We start from the raw sequence: 18090 nt of genomic DNA, 5'->3' as shown, positions 1-18090 counted from the left end.
ATCAGATGACTAATCACCGCCCACTTTTTGAACTTTTCTTGAATTATTATAGTATCATTAATATAGTGTTTATTTTGTTAATAATAGTATTGCAATATATTCCGTTTAAATAAACGTTTTGCTACGTTTTGTCGGGGCTGAACGCGCCCCAGGTTTCTAACCGATGGAGACTATTTCACGCTTTTCATTGCAAGTTCATAGTTCAATGGCTGGCATTCGAACATCTCCGTGGGAACAGCGAGCTTCACCAATCAGAGACGTCGCTGTTACACTTTAGGATTGTGGGTAGTGTAGTACTTCTCCATGACATCGCGAATAAAACATTTTTTTCTTAAAACAAGGTTGATGTCATACGGACTTCTGGCTTCTACAGGAGCATATACCATCGTTTAACAATCTGATAGCTCGTGGTAAATCTACCTTGGATGGTTACGACATTATGGCTAATACTATCTGCGCGCGCGTGGCTGCTTGTTTTACTCTCGGTGTTGAAATTTGCGTGCGTGAAAGTGGTTTTGTGCTCGCGCAGCGAATATCTGCTCGCGCTGATTATTGGCATTAAATTGACGCCATTAATAATCAAATCCTCAATTCAGAATATGAATGCGATTTTCACTTCCGGAACCTCACTGTTGAGCTCTATTTGCACTAGCCCTTGTTGAATAGCGTTGTAGGCTACATGTTACCTCACTATTAGCTAAACTTACCTTGTCCATTCATTCTGCATGCAGACCTGCTGTAATAGTCTGGTCTTTTATTTACGCGTTAGAGCGGTTGAAAAGTATTAAACCAACGTATAAATTAAAGTATAAACGCATTTCATGTAGCCTACATGCTAAAAACGAACTAATGGCTATGTGACCAGTGTTAAAAGGGTTATAATACCAACAGAAGCTAGTGCAAATTCGCGTTCTCTTATACTATCTATGAAAACAAAGTTCTAAAATACTTTAAAATCAAAACTCGAATGTGCAGTGTCATACTACTAAACTATGAACTTTATATGAAAAGTGCGAAATAGTCTCCATCGGTTAGAAGCCTGGGGCGCGTTCAGCCCCGAAAAAACGTTTATTTAAACGGAATAATATAACAACACTATTATTAACAACAATATAAACACTATATTAATGACACTACAATAATTCAAGAAGAAGAGCGCTAAACTATCGTTAGATTGGAACAGACCCAACCTCTTTCTATGGCTCTGGGTTGGAAGTCGTTGGAAAGGTATCATTCGCAATGGTTTATGGGGAGTAGTTCCTTTACTCTTAAAATAATTATGTACACAGTCTGGTACCCGAGCGTGAAGTTGCTATGTAAATTACGGAACATGTGCAGATGTTAGGCCAATTGTAGTCCTATTGAAGCGTATACATGCCGTAGCAAATCGACCCCGAACCACATTATCTAGGTATAGTCCGACTTTGAAAAAAATTGACTTCGTACGATTTAAGTCGGACTATGATGATTACATGATTTTTAAAAGTCCAGTTTTAGCCAGACTAATACAATAAATCGACTTTTTCAAACATCATGTAAACCCACTGAGTGACCTTGTCATTATTTTTCTACAGTCTATGATTCTGATACACCCATTCTGTGCAGGCAGCTCTCTCAATGTCTTAACATCGATGAGTCAATAACAGCCTCATACTCGTTCATGCGCGGGTGTGCCTGTGTAAGCAGTTGCGAGTAGTGAGACGTAAAACCGTGCGGACAAAATTTGAATTAAATAAACCTTATATCTGTGGCCCTCAGAAGAAGAAAATCGGTGCCTGGAGGGTAATTATTTCAGTGTCAAGAAAGGTTAAGTTTAAAATGATTTCATTTGGCCAGGGTAAATGTATAATTTTGAATGGACTTCAATGGGGAAATTTACTTTTTTGGCACCGGAGGCTTACTAAACCGCAATACCTCGAGTAACCAGTGGAGTTTATGAGCTTCACGTAGAATGACAATCTCTGGCCCCCTGGTTCTACTACTCTGCCCAGTTCCTGTGTACCCTGTATGAACTGAAGGCAAGTACATTTTAACTGCACTGTACACTCCGTTCGAACAATTCTGTGCATCCATTGCTTTGGGTGTTGAAAAGCACTGCATGAATAAAATGTATAATTATTATTATTACTAAGTTTCGAAAATTGTGTTCACAAATATGTTTTCTGTAGTATTCTATATGTATGTATGCTAGACAAGTGAAATTTTTATTAGGCACATAATGCTATTTTCACCTAGACCACACAGTGGCAGCAGAATTCCACATTGTTAACTGAAAAAAGGGAGAGATACCAGAAATTGAGAACACATTATGACCTATTTGTTTCAGATACTGAAGTTCATTTACAGCAAATTTACAATACCATGGTATCAATTTGCATGTTAGTATTGTATACATTGTTTAATAAGACTGGGTATGTACTTATTTAGAAAAGATATAAAAGCCACAAGCTAATTCAAACATCAATATACAGGCCTATAGATATTCAGTAATGATTAAAAATACATATTTTCCCTGAAAAAAAGCTTTGAAATAGATGATTGAATTACGCATTTCTAGGTGACGGACATCAAGTTTTGCGGTTCATCCGTCAGATGAACCGCAAATAGCTAATAGAATTTATTTTTTGTACTTTCCTTAACCGATGCACCATTGTGATCTCCATCAGACATTTTTGCATTTTGGCCATTCAAAACTCTTTGTCACAGCCCTGCTGTTTAGATGCAACCATCCTAGTGACATCAATGTTGCTTTTGGTAAAAATGTCTTTCGCTTTGTTGATGGTGTCTGCCGGAAGGGTGCGTGTGCGGCCCAGGATCCAGGCAAAGTCCACGTGAAAAACCCTCAGGATGTCAGTGCAGGAGTAAACCAGTGCCGATTTGTCATAGTCGGTCGATATAATCCAGTACGGGGAGTACGGTGCGACTGTGCAAGAGACAAGCACACATGCGAGCGTGCACAGACACACACACACACACACACACACACAGGTCATGTGCATTATATCCAAACTTTAACTCAATTATAGTTTCCACAGTAGCTTGTGACTTCACTAATGTTCTATGTGAATAGAATTTCAACAATAAAATGTTCCAAAATAAAAGTGGTACTTAAATGGTGCATTTGAACACGTGTAGGTCTGACAAAGTGGAAAGGTAACAAATATAAAATCAGCCCTTAACAGTCAAAACAAACGTTGTTGCTCGTTGTGGGTACACAATGGCACTCTGATTTGGTAGTATCTATTACGTTTCCACTGTGGTTCTCTCCATACTTACGGAAAGAGAAGCTGATTCCCAGTTTGGCTGGCTGATTAATGTCCTCAACGATACCAGTCCCCTCCAGAGTCTTCAACTGTCCTTTCCTGCAATAGGAAATGGTGTCTGGTAGGATAGCTAATCTGGATCGCTTGGAAAACACCACTTAGCTGAAGTTTGAACACTCACCGTATTTCTGAGCTGGATACTTTAATAGTCCCATCCGCATTCATGGTCAAGTTAGTCTCAATGCACCTCCCTTTTTCATACTGAGCTGGCAGTTTTGCAACTTCATACCATGTCCCAAGGAACTGGGGTCAGAAAAGGGGGGGGCGGGGGGGGATTTAAATAGAAAAGGAAACATAAATGTGCAAGTCATGGAAAAGTGAAAGATGTAATAGTACACTGCAGGTCAGGTCTTTTGTTTAAATCGTTCAGCAAAACTAACACTTTACATTTGGACGTGCATTTGTCTAAAAATGCTCTTTGTTTACAGCTACGGTCATAGAAGTACCTCATTCGATTGCTCTAATGTCACTAAGCTACATGTGGCTGGTGTTCTGTATGGGTCATGACTCCAATTCAACATTTTATTGGATGAGCCTGCAGAGGGGTGTTACCTTTTTCAAGACAAAGTTTGGCTGGAGCGGGGGCTCTGGACAGGTACCCCAGTGGGGTACCTGAGCATTGCTGAGGGACAGGAGTAGAGGGAGAAAAAGGGCAGAAGAGGCCTTCATGTTCTCAAGGCCAGCTTTAATCTGGAATGATTAGGAACAATAGCAGCACCAGTGAATGGATTCATTCATTCATTCATTCATTCATTATTTATATTTTATTGAAGTGCCTTGGGCAGCTTGTTCCTTGGCCTGTATGAGCCATTTCCATATTTTCAAATGAATACAATTCATGTGTAACTTTTTTATTAATAAACTTACACAAACACAGATCATCATATAAACAAGTTGACTTTTATATAAACCACTATTCAAACAGAGAAGACACTACACACACAGCTGTGTTCAGTGCTGTCAGTATTTTTCAGCATTATCTCATTAAAATGATCTCTTATATTTCCAATGCAGAGAACAGAATCGTGTTAGCAGTGTAGTTCCTGACACAGTATGTTGAACCCACAGAAGAGCTCTGATTCCTTGGACTGATTTAAAAGATCTGCACTGAATGTCAGCAAGACTAGAGCTCATTGTGGGCTTCAGGAGCCACCGAGGCACCCACTCCCCCATCAGCCTAGACGGGACGCCGGTGGAAATCGTCAGTTGCTTCCGTTTCCTGGGACTACACATCTCCGACGACCTAGCGTGGACCCACAACACGGATGTCATGCTGAAGAAGGCACACCAGTGCCTCTACCCCCTACAGTGCCTCAGGAAATGCGGCATAAGCACACGATGGCTTGTGATCTTTTACCGCGGCACCATAGAGAGCGTCCTAATGGGTGGTGTCACTGTGTGGTATGGCAATACCACTGCACAGGACAGGAAAGCCATCCAGAGGGTAGTGAGGATGACGGAAAAGATCATCGGGTGTGCACTTCCTTCCATCGAGGAGATCTTTAGGATCAGGTGTCGGAACAAGGCCAACTCCATCATACAGGACCACAACCACCCTGGGCACCAACTGTTCTCCCCCCTGCGGTCTGGTCACCGGTACCGCAGCATCCGAACCAGGACAAGCATGTTCAAGAACAGTTTCTATTCACAGGCAGTGCGCCTACTGAACTGTTAAGCGCTCAATTAGTCTATTGGACTTATGATTGCACTAGGCACCCTATACAGCATGCAGGCACTCTCACTGTACTGCACTGGTCACTTTATAACATTCTTGCGTCATCTGCTAGATTGTTGCATCAGGAGTGCTGCTATTACCATTATTATATTGTTGCATAAATATTACATTTTTGGCCATTACAACCTTATTGTATTTATTATTTATTAAGCTGCTATCATTACTGTACTGCACTTGGTCACTTTACCACTTTTTTTGCACCACCTGCCATAATGTGCCATAGTCTTGAAAAGTCTTACTTAGTTCTGTACTTATTCTGTACTTATTGTGTACGTACTTACTTTTTATCTATTGTTTGAAATTTACGTATATAATTTATACTGCGGGAGTGAATGGGGAGTAAGCATTCCATTGTACTTGTTACACATGGTAATAAAGAATCTTGAATCTTGAAGATTTGCATCCCTTATTTCTTTTCCTCCCAATCTAAAATGCCCAATCATACTAGTAGGCCTATACCATCACTGCAGTGTTGTGATTCAGCCCAGAAGAGTGCAAATAGGCAGATGTGTCCTTCACAGCACTGGCATCCAGCTGCCTCTTCTTTTTATTCTAAGGTCTATTAGATTTTGTGCCAGGGGTCTGCTTCTTGTAGATGGCACAGCTAGACTACAGGCACCCAATTAACCAGAGGAGTCACTGAAGTGTACCAAGGCAGGGAATACCCTGCATTCTGAATCTATGTCTGGTTTGCTTTTGCCGGTTACATGCCGCTCAGTGGGACTTGGATTTAGAATTCAATTCTGTGCCATGAAGCGTGCTAGTGCTTATAGCTTACCGCACTGCTCAGGAGGCTACCATTTTGAGAGTTTTGTATTATAGATCATAGGCATATAGTTATATAAAATCACAGATAGTATAGCTTTGAAATATCAAATCTAGAGTTTTCAATTCTCACATGATGACATTGATTTGTATTGCCTCTATGCTACTTTTAGTAATGTTTAAAAATTGAATTTCATGTTTTCCATCTTGTATAGTGAAACCATATAACAAAGAGCATTCTTATGTTAATACCTAAACTTTGCGCAATCACACACACACACACACATGCAAACATATCAGGGTGTGAAACATGGTTGTCAAAGCAAGCTATAGGATCAATAGGACATAGCAATAATAGTAACATAACACATATTTCAGTCTGGACTTGGCTGCTTTCAAACTTTAAAAACACCAACAATCAACAATTACATATACAGTGTTGACTAAAAATTATGTGTTGGTGTCTGATCATATTGTACTACTGGTACACTGTAAATTTTCACCACTGTTCTGTTATTGTCATAAGAACAACAGTAGTCAATTGCTGAAAGGCAAACAGTAAACGTGTCTCTGTCTGTGGCCATAAAAACATGAGAAATGATGTTTGTTATAGCATATAACCTATTCTTACCTCAGTGCAGTCTTCAGATAGATTTATAACTAAATCCCAGAAAGCCTGTATTTATAACAGTCACTTGTTCTAAGGGATCATGTTACAGGAAAATGGTACTGATGAACAGCAGGCTTGGCAAACCCCATCCCTTATTTCTAGCATGAAGTGGATGGTTAGGTAAATTTCTGTCATGGGGTACATACCAAGATTAATGTTATAAAGCAATCTAGTCATTATCTAAATGCCAGGAGACACTGCATTCTCTGTTACCCTATTCTAAAAAAAACTCTGATAACTCTGTCTAGTTTTAAAGGAATAGTAGGAAGCTTTTCAATTCCATTGTCCCTGTCATGAAACTTAAAACGTCTCGCCTATTTCCTTACAGATTTTTGGCATTAGTGGAAATGTGTTCATTGTTATTTTGATATTTAGGTATATGCAAACACACAGTCAAATAGTTTGAATGTCTGGACTGTGTATGCAATCACAATGTAAACGGCAATGCTATTTCCTTTAATGATTGCATATTGAAATGCATATCTACAATCTATACATGTATAATCTATATTTATACATAAGTTCAAGAAGAATGGTGGACTCTAACTAGAACCTTTCCCTCTGGACAAGAGGCATACAGATTGATATTGGGTTGAGTTGGTGATAAATTTAATTTAAACGTGTATTTAACTAATTAACAGGTTTTCAGTGTTGGAGTTTGGTTCGCATTGCATTGTAACTTACACATCTCACAAAACCAAATACGTTTCAGGTTTTTATTTTTTTTGTAAATTCAACTAATAATCAACAATGAATTAACACCGATTGCCTTTTAATATAATATGGAAACCATGTTGATTTAAAGTAAGTTTGCCAGCTGGGTGCTTGTAACATCATGCTCCAACTGTTGTTGCTAGAGTGCCTCTTTTCTAAACTGTCCAGTATATGGGAGAATTCATAGATGACATAAAACAATGTCTCATTTTCATACATCAGATTGTGCACGTGGGCTGCTATTTTGCCAAGAATGAATTAGAACGATAATGAATTAGGTTTTTGTCTCCGTGTGAAGACCGAAAAAGACTTTTACATGTACAAATGTATTTTAATTAGATAGCAGCTGCTTTGTGATTGAATGTATGTAAAAAAAAAAAAAAAAAAAATTTTTGTTGTCGCTCTTGTTGCTGCTGTTAAAATGTACCTTAAATCTTTACACTTATGTTTCTTTGATTATCGCTCTCAGCGGAAATGACGTTGTGTTGTATATGAAAGCGTTGTAGCAAAGAACAGCAGAAATGACATGTGGTGACAGTCCCAGTGTTACGATAGTTCAGAATCCACGGTCGGAACTCCTTGAAATACCGCTTTTATATGCTCACCGGAACTTCATAACTGGATAAGGAGGACACGTACAGTTCAGTGTTCTCGTAATTCAATTAATCTTGACGTCGTCTCAAAATGGCTGAATGGCAGTAAGAAAAAATAGGACTAAACCTCACAGGTTGGTTGCTTTGCAATTTTAAACAAAATTGCACGGGCGTGTTTGATGTTTGACCGCATGACAACAGTAAAAGTTACAAATGCAACCATTCTTGTCCTCGTGTGACTCTTAAGTGTGCTGACCCTTTTTGCTTTTTTTTTTTTTTTTTTTTACTGTTGTGCGCGACGTGTCCTTTCGCAATAAGAGCCCTTTTGTTATGATATACAGTCTGAATAAGAGACTACTAATATTAAATATGGATCTATGTGTTAATCTATGTATTATCATAGAGGCTATAGTAGGCTGTACTCGGTCATTTTAGATACGAAAGTGACACGAAATTCGTCGCAGTATAACTGTTAAAACTTGAAATATACACGTTCTTGTTTTATTTTCCAGGGAACTTTCCTAATGTATTGCGTTGTGTGAATGATCCCTTACAAAAAAAAGTCCTACTGGAATATTTTCCATTTGTGAAGGAGTCCTGCAGGAATTGTGCAGTCGTGACAAAATCCTGCAGGATTCCTTCGAAATCCCTCAAAATCACCGACATTCCTGTTGGATTAGGATCCTGTCGGAGTTTTTTGTTGGGGATCCTTGCCATTTGGCACATTTGTTCCATAAACGTGACTATATCTTATATAATTTGACAAATAAACAACTGTAAAGTTACAGCATAGCCTACAGGCTACAGATATTGTGAATGTACGTATAGCGCAAAACAGATAGCTCCCCTGCAAAAAAAGAACTGAAAAGTGAAACGATAGCGATGCCCAATGATAACACAGATAAATAGAGTCATTTTACCCACATGGACATGTCGTTATGTGTAAGTTTATCTGGCCTGTGACCATTGTTCTTTATTAGTGACCATACCCACCGGTCTATATATGTGGTTTATAATTAAAAACATTTCTTTCTTCTAGGTGTAACGGATTTACATCCTTAGCTTTTTAGGCAATGCCACCTCTGCCCCACAGCGAACGCCTTCTGGGGAGGCTGAGGACGCAGCGCGAGAAGGGTTTCCTGTGTGACTGCACTGTCGCGATTGGGCAGTCCATGTTCCGAGCTCATTGGAACGTTCTGGCTGCCTTCAGCGGATACTTCAGCTCCCTGTGCGATACTAGTGCAATGGACAAGATCATCACCTCCCTGGATCCCGAGTGTGTGAACGAGGGGGTGTTTGAGAAGTTGATGGACTATGTGTACTCGGGTTACCTTGATGTTGACAGGTAAGCTGTACAGCCAACTGTAATGTAAATGGGATGCGTTTGTTCACTGGATAAAAAGGCACCCCACTTAATGAAGATTTCTTGATTCACACAAAGCCATGCCTCTAATTGCCACCTTGCTATAAGGAAAGAACAGAAGGCTCATTCAAAGATGTTTAGATTGTGTAGGGCTGCATCCCTTTTATGCAAAGCATGCTGTCCACAAATGAAAATAATGATGCCCTTCTATTTTTAGAATGCATTTTGTGACATTCCATGTTGATTTCATTGGCCCTTGTTGTGCTCCTCTGCTTGAAGTGTAGCTGTTTTTTTTCAGCTACAACCCATTTTTTGTGGGGGAAGGCATGGTATCTGATAATGCAACATCAAATTAAGTTACAAAATTCTTATTCATTGAAAAATAACAACATGGGTGCTGCTGGATGGCTCATCTTGTTAAAGCACAAGGACCCCAATGTCTCGTTTCAAATTTGGACCATGCCTATGTGGGCTGGCAGTTCCCCTGGGTGGTGCACAGTTGGCTAGTGGTGTGATAAGGAGGGCAGGCTGACATTTTTTGATTCAGAAGAGAGAATCTGATTGTCTTCACCGTCTTGAATTATACACAGTGGTGGAAATCTGTATGCTGCTCTTGAAAATAATCTGTTTTGAAACCAACTAATATTCGGAGATATTTTGGCATAGACTGTGCCATACAGTAATTGTATTGGATGTATTTTTAAGCATAATATTGTGAATGTTTTGCACTTCCTACGTCTACGCAGTTGCAACGTGACAGAGATTTGCAAAGCTGCCACTTTCCTTGAGATGGAGGAGGTGGTAGTGCAGTGCACACTGACACTGGAGGACATTAAGCCTGTCTGCTCTGAGGCCAGCCCTCACAGCCCTAGCACAGCGCAGCCTGACCAATCAGAGGCAGAGACTGTGTCCTCGCTGGGGGGCTTCCAGGGACCTTTGACCCTGGAGACAGACGACGCTCCAACGCTCTGTGTACGGGTTCCCGGCCAGGAAACAAACCGGGACCAGACATTCTGGCACAAACCTTGCCACCGGGGGGAGACGGAGACGAAGGAGCGGAGGACCGGTGTGCGCCCCCTGCTGGTGGAGGCATTCCACGCTCCTGGCAACCAGGTCACGGACGTACCAGTCCCCGTCTCCGTCTCCGTCGGACGCGCGGGGAACGAGAGAGGAGGCGCACAAGTGCGGTCCCGGTCTCCGTCGCTCGACCGCGGCGGAGGAGACCAGAGCCGCCGCCCCCCGCCGAGGCTGGCCGTGAAGAGGGAGAGGGAGAGGGCGAGGAAGAGCTGCGCCCTGAAAGAGAACCGCGGCTCCGCCTTCCCGGGCGGGGATGAGGCTGGGGAGGGCGTGGCCGGGGCGGAGCTTCTTCTCGACGAGCAGCTGAAGGCCAAGCCGGTGTGCTACACCTGCGGGAAGGTGTTCTCCGAGGCCAGCAGCCTGCGCAGGCACATGCGCATCCACAGGGGCGTCAAGCCGTACGTCTGCCAGCTGTGCGACAAGGCTTTCACGCAGTGCAACCAGCTGAAGACCCATGTCCGCACGCACACCGGTGAGAGGGCGTGGCTTCAGGCATGTCAGACGCTGAGGGCAGCCACATTTTTAAAGTATGTTTTCAGCATGCTCTTAGTAGTGTTTGCTGATTTGGGGGTTCACGTGTGGAAAGGGTCTTCAGTTTTGGCTAACGTCAAAGAAGTCTTGTCCTTTTCTCTCATTCGTTCTTATGGAATTGAATAAGATGCACAGTACGATAATTCTGTGAATTTATGTGGGCATTTACTGAGACATGGAAGGACTGTAAACGCTAGCACAGGGGTCTGAAACCCTGGTCCTTGGGCAGTCACACGACCTGCTGGCTTTCGTTGTTGTTCTGCACTTAATTAATAAATGAAAGTCATTGATTATCCAGTTAACCCACTTAACCTGGTTACTTGGGTCTGAATCGGGTGCTGATTTTAAGGTGCCAGCAGACCCTGTAGCTCTCCGGGACCTGAGTGGCAGCCCCCTGCTTTTGCGGTAGCATGAAGCTTCCTGCGTATGTTTCCTACATGCAAGTTGTCCTCTCTGTCTGCCAAGGGGAGAAGCCGTACCAGTGCGACCTGTGCCAGAAGGGCTTCGCCCAGAAGTGCCAGCTGGTCTTCCACAGCCGGATGCACCACGGGGAGGAGAAGCCCTACAAGTGCGACGTCTGCGGTCTGCAGTTCGCCACATCCAGCAACCTCAAGATTCACTCGAGGTGAAGCCGGGGTCACGGGAGCCGCGCCCGTCACGCGCGTTAAAGCTAATAACTCAATAACGCTAAAAGAACTACGATCTGAAAGATTGCATAAAATGCTTCGGTTGTTCTTTGTTTTTTTTTAACGGGCGGGTAATTTCGGATTTGAAGCTTTCCAAAAAACTGTCGGTGTTTCCTTGTTTATGTGTTAAGTTGAATATCCCTTGCAATGCCCGGTCGATGTAATCTGTGTGTGTGTGTGCGTATGAGAGCTTGTGTGTGCGTGCATGCATGTGTATATGCACTCTTTTGCACTTGTTTATATACAACCCCTTAAAAGCCAATTTTAGCATCACAGTGTAGCTCACAGTTCAAGGAGCAGAGCTTTCAGTGATGAGTTTGCACGTTTGAATCCCAGAAAGGGCACTGCCGATGTACGCTTGAGGGTGGTGCTTAATTGCTCCACTTGCTGTCAAGCTACAGCTGTGTTGCTGTAAAATGGTTCATTTGTTCAGCTTAAGCTATGCAAGTTGTCCTGAGCTACTTGAACAGATAATAATGCGTTTTAGTTCATTGGAATGGAAGCAGCTTCGCTTTTCTGTTGACCATAGATGCAAGTTTCTGCTGTATAAGGGAGGGGAAAAGAACAGTCTGGGCTCAATTGTCTCTGTGCTGCCGCCCTGCTGGCAGGAAGCACAGCGGGGAGAAGCCCTACGTGTGTGACTCGTGTGGCCAGCGCTTCGCCCAGGCCAGCACGCTGACGTACCACGTGCGGCGACACACCGGCGAGAAGCCGTACGTCTGCGACACCTGCGGGAAGGCCTTCGCTGTCTCCAGCTCCCTCATCACCCACTCCAGGAAACACACAGGTGAGGCCTCGAGGGAGCGAGGGAGCGAGGGAGCGAGGGAGGGAGGGAGGGAGGGAGGGATGGGAGGTGAGTGTAGTGTAAGGGGTCGGACCTTACAAACACTACTAAACATGCTGAGTTTGCATTTTTACTTATTACTTTTTAGTTAGGGAGTTTGTAAAGTGCGGTGTTGTATCAAAAGCCCTATTCGGACAGGATAAGTTTCACCCGAGGATGAGTATGAGTTTTTAACTTATTATGTGGGTAATTCCAATGGAGCCTTCTGACAGGATAAAAAAAAATCAGCAGTAACACCCACCCCTATTACTGAGTGTGTTCTGAATGATAGATATGAAAACATATGGTAAATTTTAAGAAAGTGGCTCATTTTACGGCTAATAACTAAGATGTCCATTCACATGGGACTAGTATTACCAGAGGACCTTGGTTACCTACTTATCATCCCCAAAAGAACAGTAGGTAATTCAGTCTGGGAAATTTACTTTGCAGCCAGGTAAAAATTACAGACATGGCAGATTCTGAAGAGATTGAAATCACAGGAGTAATAGGTAATAATTCCAATTACAGAACATTCTTACGTGAAATTAATTCTGTCAGAATCTGTCAGGGCTATAGTGAAATATCTTTGTGTAATGCAGTAGATTCCTAAATTACTTTGTTGCTAGACAAAAACAAGCAAAGGATTACATTTAGGGTTTGTCCTTGAGGTTGCCTTGATCAAATAGATGTTTGGAACGCACAGCTGTCTGTCTTCAGTGTGTTCGTGTGAAGTTAGTCCCCAGATTGACGGTGTGTCTCTGGTCTGCCGCGAGCAGGAGAGAAGCCATACGCGTGCCGGACGTGCGGGAAGTCATTCACGTCCTGCGGAGAACTCAACAAACACCGGCGCTCGCACACCGGTAGGTGCAAATGGGCGGCGTCCCCAGGAATACCTTTTCTGTTCGTAGTGCAATTCAGTTTCCCACGAGTCCCCATAAGGCAGAAGTGCTTTATCTTGACTGTGTAATTACAAGCTTTTCAAAGCGCGTTGTTTGTGGATAGCTGAATTACAGCGACGTCCTGGCTAACCTGGTTTCAGCCTGACCTCTCTGCACCTCTGCAGGTGATAAGCCTTTCATCTGTGAACTGTGTGGGAACCGTTACACGGACGTGAAGAATCTGAAGAAGCACAAAGCCAGAGTACACAAAGGTAAATACTGGCGCAGGTAGTCTTGGACTAGCGCAGCGATAGTCAGATCCCTAACAAACTGGATTTCCTTATTTATGGATCTCTGCTTCTTCTATATTTACTCCTACTCCTACACATATCTATCTCCTGCTTTCATTGGATATAGGGATCTGGGTGTTATCAGCGTCACTGTGCTACCTATGGAAGTTCTATCTGTGACTGTGGCTCTTGATGAGTGTTCATCATTAAACAGCAGAACAGATTTAACAATGGCAGTACTGAATGTTCCGTTATTACAAAGACTGTGATGCTAGCATTGTTTTTCTGTGTCTGACCCCACATATTGTAACAACAGAGCTGGGGAATTGCAGGTTCAAATCCAAACTTCACTAAAACCCCCAAGTTTAGTCATCAATAGTATAAATAAAATGAATTCTGCTACGTCAGTGAATATCTTAGCATGCGCTAAGAAAAATAATGTTTCAATTGTGTATTTCTCCTGTCCATTTTTGTGTTGTGCCACGAATGTTAATAGATTCAAAATACTGCAGTTCAACCTTATTAACGGGAAATCGATACTGCAAACAAACAGATTGATTTGTTGGTTGGTTGCCAGGATGATTGATTAACTGGTTGATTCGATGGATTGTTTTATTGGTTGATCGATTGATTGGTTGGTTTCCTGGGATACGCACCCTCCCTCTGCAGACTCGCCCAGCCCAGATCCTGGCCAGAAGCAGGGCGTGTCCCCCGAGGACCCCGTGTTCTGGAAGGCCGCCGCCTCGAGCCTGGTGGAGCTCAAGGCCTCGGAAGCCCCTCCCCCGCTCAGCATCTCCGTCGACCACCAGACAATGATAGGCCCGCCCCCCACAGCAGACAGCAGCGGTGTATCCATCGATCAGCTGCTGAGGACTGCCATTGGCTACACGGAGCCGCAGTTCATCTTCCTTCAACAGCTCAACTGAAAACCTGCCACCATCCGGGTCATTTCCACAGGCCACTTCCTTTGTCAAGCATCCTCAAGCCGCACGTGTGGCAGAAAGATGGTAAGGTCTTCAGCCAATCAGCTTCCCATCTGTCATATTCTTTCAAGGGTAGCCATGGAGCAAGCTACCATTCAAGCATTCATCAATGCATTCAACCATTTTCATATTTGTCCTTGTAATTAACGCATGTCCAAGCTATTTGTTTAAGTATTTGTATATCTTAATTGCATATCCTCTTTAAGACGGGCCAAGTGCAGTTTGTTCAGCATATTTTGAGCGCGATGTCACATAAACTGTCTACTCTGATTACTGATCACACTCTCAGTCTTGAGTCTTTAACTTGAAAGGGTACGATTTCAATGACTGCCACAGGAAATTACAGTGTAATGCTGTAAATTAAATTTCTGTTAGTTAAATTAAAAGAGTCTGTTCTATGACATGTTCTACATTCTCACAGGTCAGAAACTGTCTTGACATGATTTTGTCCCATGAAAAATGGGGTCAAATTAAACGAAAGTATTTGGTTGCTGACTCCTTTGTTATTGTTGTGAACCAGTAATGGTTACTTCATCTTGATAGCATCAGTGTTGTGCCAACAATGTGAAGCCTCCACAGTTGCCTGTACATGAGTCTCTCTTGTATCGATGTCTAGAAGAATTCCCCTGCAGAATTTGTGAACTACTGGCCCAGGACATCTCAGTGCTGTGTTTGGTATCTCAGGATTATGGTGTAAATCATTAACTGCCATTCCCATTTTCAAGGGCTTGATCTCCTTCAAAATGTTTTTTAAAAAAAAGCATACAAATGTGATTTGAAAATAAACAACGTGTTTCATAAACGTAATGCGGAAGCAGTCAGGTTCCCTTTAATTGTTGTATGTATTGAGCCCAGTCGTGTGGTCAGGTGCCGCATTGTACGGTCATGTTGTGAGTGCATTAATGATTTCTCACTGTGCAGATGAATGTTTATTTTCATTTTTCCCATGATCCAACACCAGTGCCGCGTTGAGTAGCAGTACCACTTTGGCTGTATTTTACACAGGAACCTGGCCTTGAGGTCTTCCATCTGCATTTTGTTTTTGTTTTTTTTTGGGGGGGGGGGTTTTGGAAGTTATTTCCTCAGGCCCACATGCAGCCTTGATCCTGAGGGAGCAGGTTTGAAAGATCACATGGGTCAATAATAAAGACAAAGACCGTGGAAGATCTGAAAGGGGCAGAGGAGCGATACATTTTTTTCCCAGGAGTTTGTTTCCAAGTATGTATTGACTTTTTCCACAAAGTTCAAGTTAGGTTAATTTGCTTTTATAAGAGAAGTCTCTGGCTGTCCCGCCCTGCTAACCTTTGAAAGCCATACATAGATTAACTCTTATCAAGTTAAAAATTAACATCCTTCCCCATATTATTATTATTATTATTATTATTATTATTATTATGTGTGACTGCCCTCACTGCAAGTGCACAGCAGCTCTCTGGGAAATTACATAGATCGTGCTGAGAGGCTGTGTTTCTTAAATCATACTCATAGAAAAAGACCAGGGCTTATTTCGCTGAACATTCCGAGTTAAATCTGAACTGCTTGTTTACAAAGACCAGTATCTTCTGCTTGACTGCTGCCATTGCATCACACATCCTGCTTTCTGGTAACAGGCCTATGCAAAATGAAAGGTTTGTCGTTATGTGTTGCAATTGTATCGTGCCATTACGTTGACTATGGAATTGCCACTGTCTGTGGATATCGTTGAGACATGAATTTCAATTGTAACTGCAGTATATACAATTGCCATTATCAGTGGCACAATGGAATATGGTCCTTTGTGAAGATTTATAAGAAAAAACAATAAATAATGTTAAATACACATCTACTTTATTGTTGTTTTGCTTGTTTGACCGAGGTAGGCTGTCCGCTGTGTATCAGTTCAGAGCACTGCCTTTATTCTTGCAATGGAAGACTGAACCTTACTAATTGTTTTATTTTACATTACATTACATTACAGGCATTTAGCAGACGCTCTTATCCAGAGCGACGTACAACAAGTGCATTAGTTCAAGGTGCAGAGGTGCAGAAAAACACACTAGAGTGAAGTAAAGATCGTAGTGCCAGAAGTGACCACATAGATCAGGACTCCAATCCTGTAGGTTTACCTGTTCAGCAAACAAACAAACAATCCTGCCAAGTACAAACTAGCACTGAAATCACATTTGCCTAATCAGAATCAGACAAAAACAATCCTGCCAAATAAAAACTAACGTGATCGCATTAGCCTAACTAGGTACATTAAGCTAAACTGTAGGCTAGGGAGGGGTGGGGAGAGGTGCAGCCTGAAGAGATGAGTATTTAGTCTGCGTTTGAAGGTAGTCAGATTCTCTGCTGTTCTGACCACCACGGGGAGGTCATTCCACCAGCGAGGGGCCGGGACAGACAGCAGACGCGAGCGGGAAGTACAGACACGAAGAGGGGGAGGTGCCAAGCGTCCAGAGGTGGCAGAACGGAGAGGTCTGGCTGGTGTGTAGGGTCTGATGATCCTCTGGATGTATCCTGGTGCTGACCCCTTAGCTGCCTGGTATGCAAGCACCAAAGTCTTAAATTTGATGCGAGCCATAACAGGCAGCCAGTGGAGGTCAGTGAGCAGGGGGGTGACGTGGGAATGTCTGGGGAGGTTGTAGACCAGACGCGCTGCAGCATTCTGGATGAGCTGCAGGGGTCTGATGGCAGATGCTGGCAGACCAGCCAGCAGCGAGTTGCGGTAGTCCAGGCAGGACAGGACCATCGATTGAACGCTTTATTTGTGCAGGCATGCTTTTTCAGTATGATAGACAATAATAATGTTTTGTTTATTATCATTTTTTTCTTATTTACTGTTGTATGCATCTAAATGTGGAAATAGCATCTTTGAAAAAAATACATTCTGTGAAACTCTTTGATTCTTGAATGAGGAAACTTGTTGCTCTGTGAACATTACTGCTTTAGATACAGATAGTTTCTTGCATAAGGTCATGGTTTAAGTGCTAATGATAACACAGAAACATTAAAAAATTGGTACACCTGTCTATGCCTCTGTCTAGAGTATTGTAGAGCATTGGCATTGCACGTTTATATAGTTTCAGGAAACAGGGTGAGTTAGCATTTCTAAAAACAAACAGTAGATGGAGCACTAATCCTGCAATACATTTAATCACAAATCTGTCATTTTTAGGCACAATGATTATACGACCACTGCATAAGGTGCAGCAGCTGCAGTTATGCAGCCATTGTATCGGATGGTGGTGGTGAAGAAGGAGCTGAGCCATAAGGCAAAGCTCTCGATTTACAATACTAGTCAATATTCATCCCACTCTCACCTATGGTCACAAGCCATGGGTAGCGAAAGAGTGAGATCGCGAATACAAGCGGCCAAAATGGGGTTTGTCCGCAGGGTGACAGGGCTTACTCTCCTTGATAGGGTGAGGAGCTCAGCTATCCAGGAGGACCTCACTGCTCCCCTGCGTTGAGAGTCAGCTGAGGTGGTTCGGTCAGCTGGTGAGTGTTCACTGTGTGAACTAAACTGTGTTCTTGGCTAGAAATAGCTGTACAAAATAAGTATTGTACCTTACTGAACCTGTGTTTAGCAGTTGTCTATGACCATGAAATTCACTTTTTGTACGTCGCTTTGGATAAAAGCGTCTGCCAAATAAATGTAATGTAATGTAATGTAA

At 42.6% G+C, this 18090-nt stretch overlaps 2 protein-coding genes across 6 annotated transcripts; one reads left to right on the top strand and one right to left on the bottom strand.

Annotated features, from left to right (window-relative positions):
• Positions 1-2614: 2614 nt before the first annotated feature.
• apoda.1 (apolipoprotein Da, duplicate 1) lies at positions 2615-4042 on the bottom strand. Its single transcript, XM_035423716.1, has 4 exons — positions 3876-4042; positions 3445-3566; positions 3277-3362; positions 2615-2923 (listed from the first exon to the last, which is right to left on the bottom strand). Exons 1-4 carry the CDS (start codon positions 3990-3992, stop codon positions 2688-2690), a joined length of 561 nt encoding a protein of 186 aa, XP_035279607.1. The 5' UTR covers positions 3993-4042; the 3' UTR covers positions 2615-2687.
• A 3687-nt stretch (positions 4043-7729) lies between these two features.
• mynn (myoneurin) lies at positions 7730-16259 on the top strand. Of its 5 annotated transcripts, none has more exons than XM_035424241.1 (8): positions 7730-7934; positions 8840-9145; positions 9910-10712; positions 11237-11396; positions 12066-12244; positions 13001-13143; positions 13323-13433; positions 14121-14255. In XM_035424241.1, the coding sequence occupies exons 2-7, from the start codon at positions 8874-8876 to the stop codon at positions 13395-13397; spliced, it is 1632 nt and encodes a 543-aa protein (XP_035280132.1). In that variant the 5' UTR covers positions 7730-7934; positions 8840-8873; the 3' UTR covers positions 13398-13433; positions 14121-14255. The 5 variants fall into 5 exon arrangements, with proteins under 5 accessions (XP_035280132.1, XP_035280133.1, XP_035280134.1 ...); XM_035424242.1 differs by having other exon boundaries at positions 7731-7934; positions 13347-13433; XM_035424239.1 differs by having other exon boundaries at positions 7733-7934; positions 13060-13143; positions 13347-13433; positions 14121-16259.
• Positions 16260-18090: the final 1831 nt, after the last annotated feature.

Source organism: Anguilla anguilla, chromosome 6, assembly GCF_013347855.1.
Source record: "Anguilla anguilla isolate fAngAng1 chromosome 6, fAngAng1.pri, whole genome shotgun sequence".
Taxonomy (NCBI): domain Eukaryota; kingdom Metazoa; phylum Chordata; class Actinopteri; order Anguilliformes; family Anguillidae; genus Anguilla; species Anguilla anguilla.
The sequence above is the reverse complement of the archived record's forward strand: the minus strand, read 5'-3'. Positions and strand labels throughout refer to the sequence as shown.

What these genes read in the sequence shown, in the direction of transcription:
- apoda.1 (XM_035423716.1), bottom strand. Translation starts at nt 3,992, where the DNA reads ATGAAGGCCTCTTCTGCCCTTTTTCTCCCTCTACTCCTGTCCCTCAGC. An exon ending in GTATCCAGCTCAGAAATACG is followed by an intron (nt 3,363 to 3,444) that starts GTGAGTGTTCAA and finishes TTCCTATTGCAG; the next exon opens with GAAAGGACAGTTGAAGACTC. An exon ending in GGGAATCAGCTTCTCTTTCC is followed by an intron (nt 2,924 to 3,276) that starts GTAAGTATGGAG and finishes TCTCTTGCACAG; the next exon opens with TCGCACCGTACTCCCCGTAC.
- mynn (XM_035424239.1), top strand. Translation starts at nt 8,874, where the DNA reads ATGCCACCTCTGCCCCACAGCGAACGCCTTCTGGGGAGGCTGAGGACG. An exon ending in CCATGTCCGCACGCACACCG is followed by an intron (nt 10,713 to 11,236) that starts GTGAGAGGGCGT and finishes CTGTCTGCCAAG; the next exon opens with GGGAGAAGCCGTACCAGTGC. An exon ending in ACACCGGCGCTCGCACACCG is followed by an intron (nt 13,144 to 13,346) that starts GTAGGTGCAAAT and finishes GCACCTCTGCAG; the next exon opens with GTGATAAGCCTTTCATCTGT.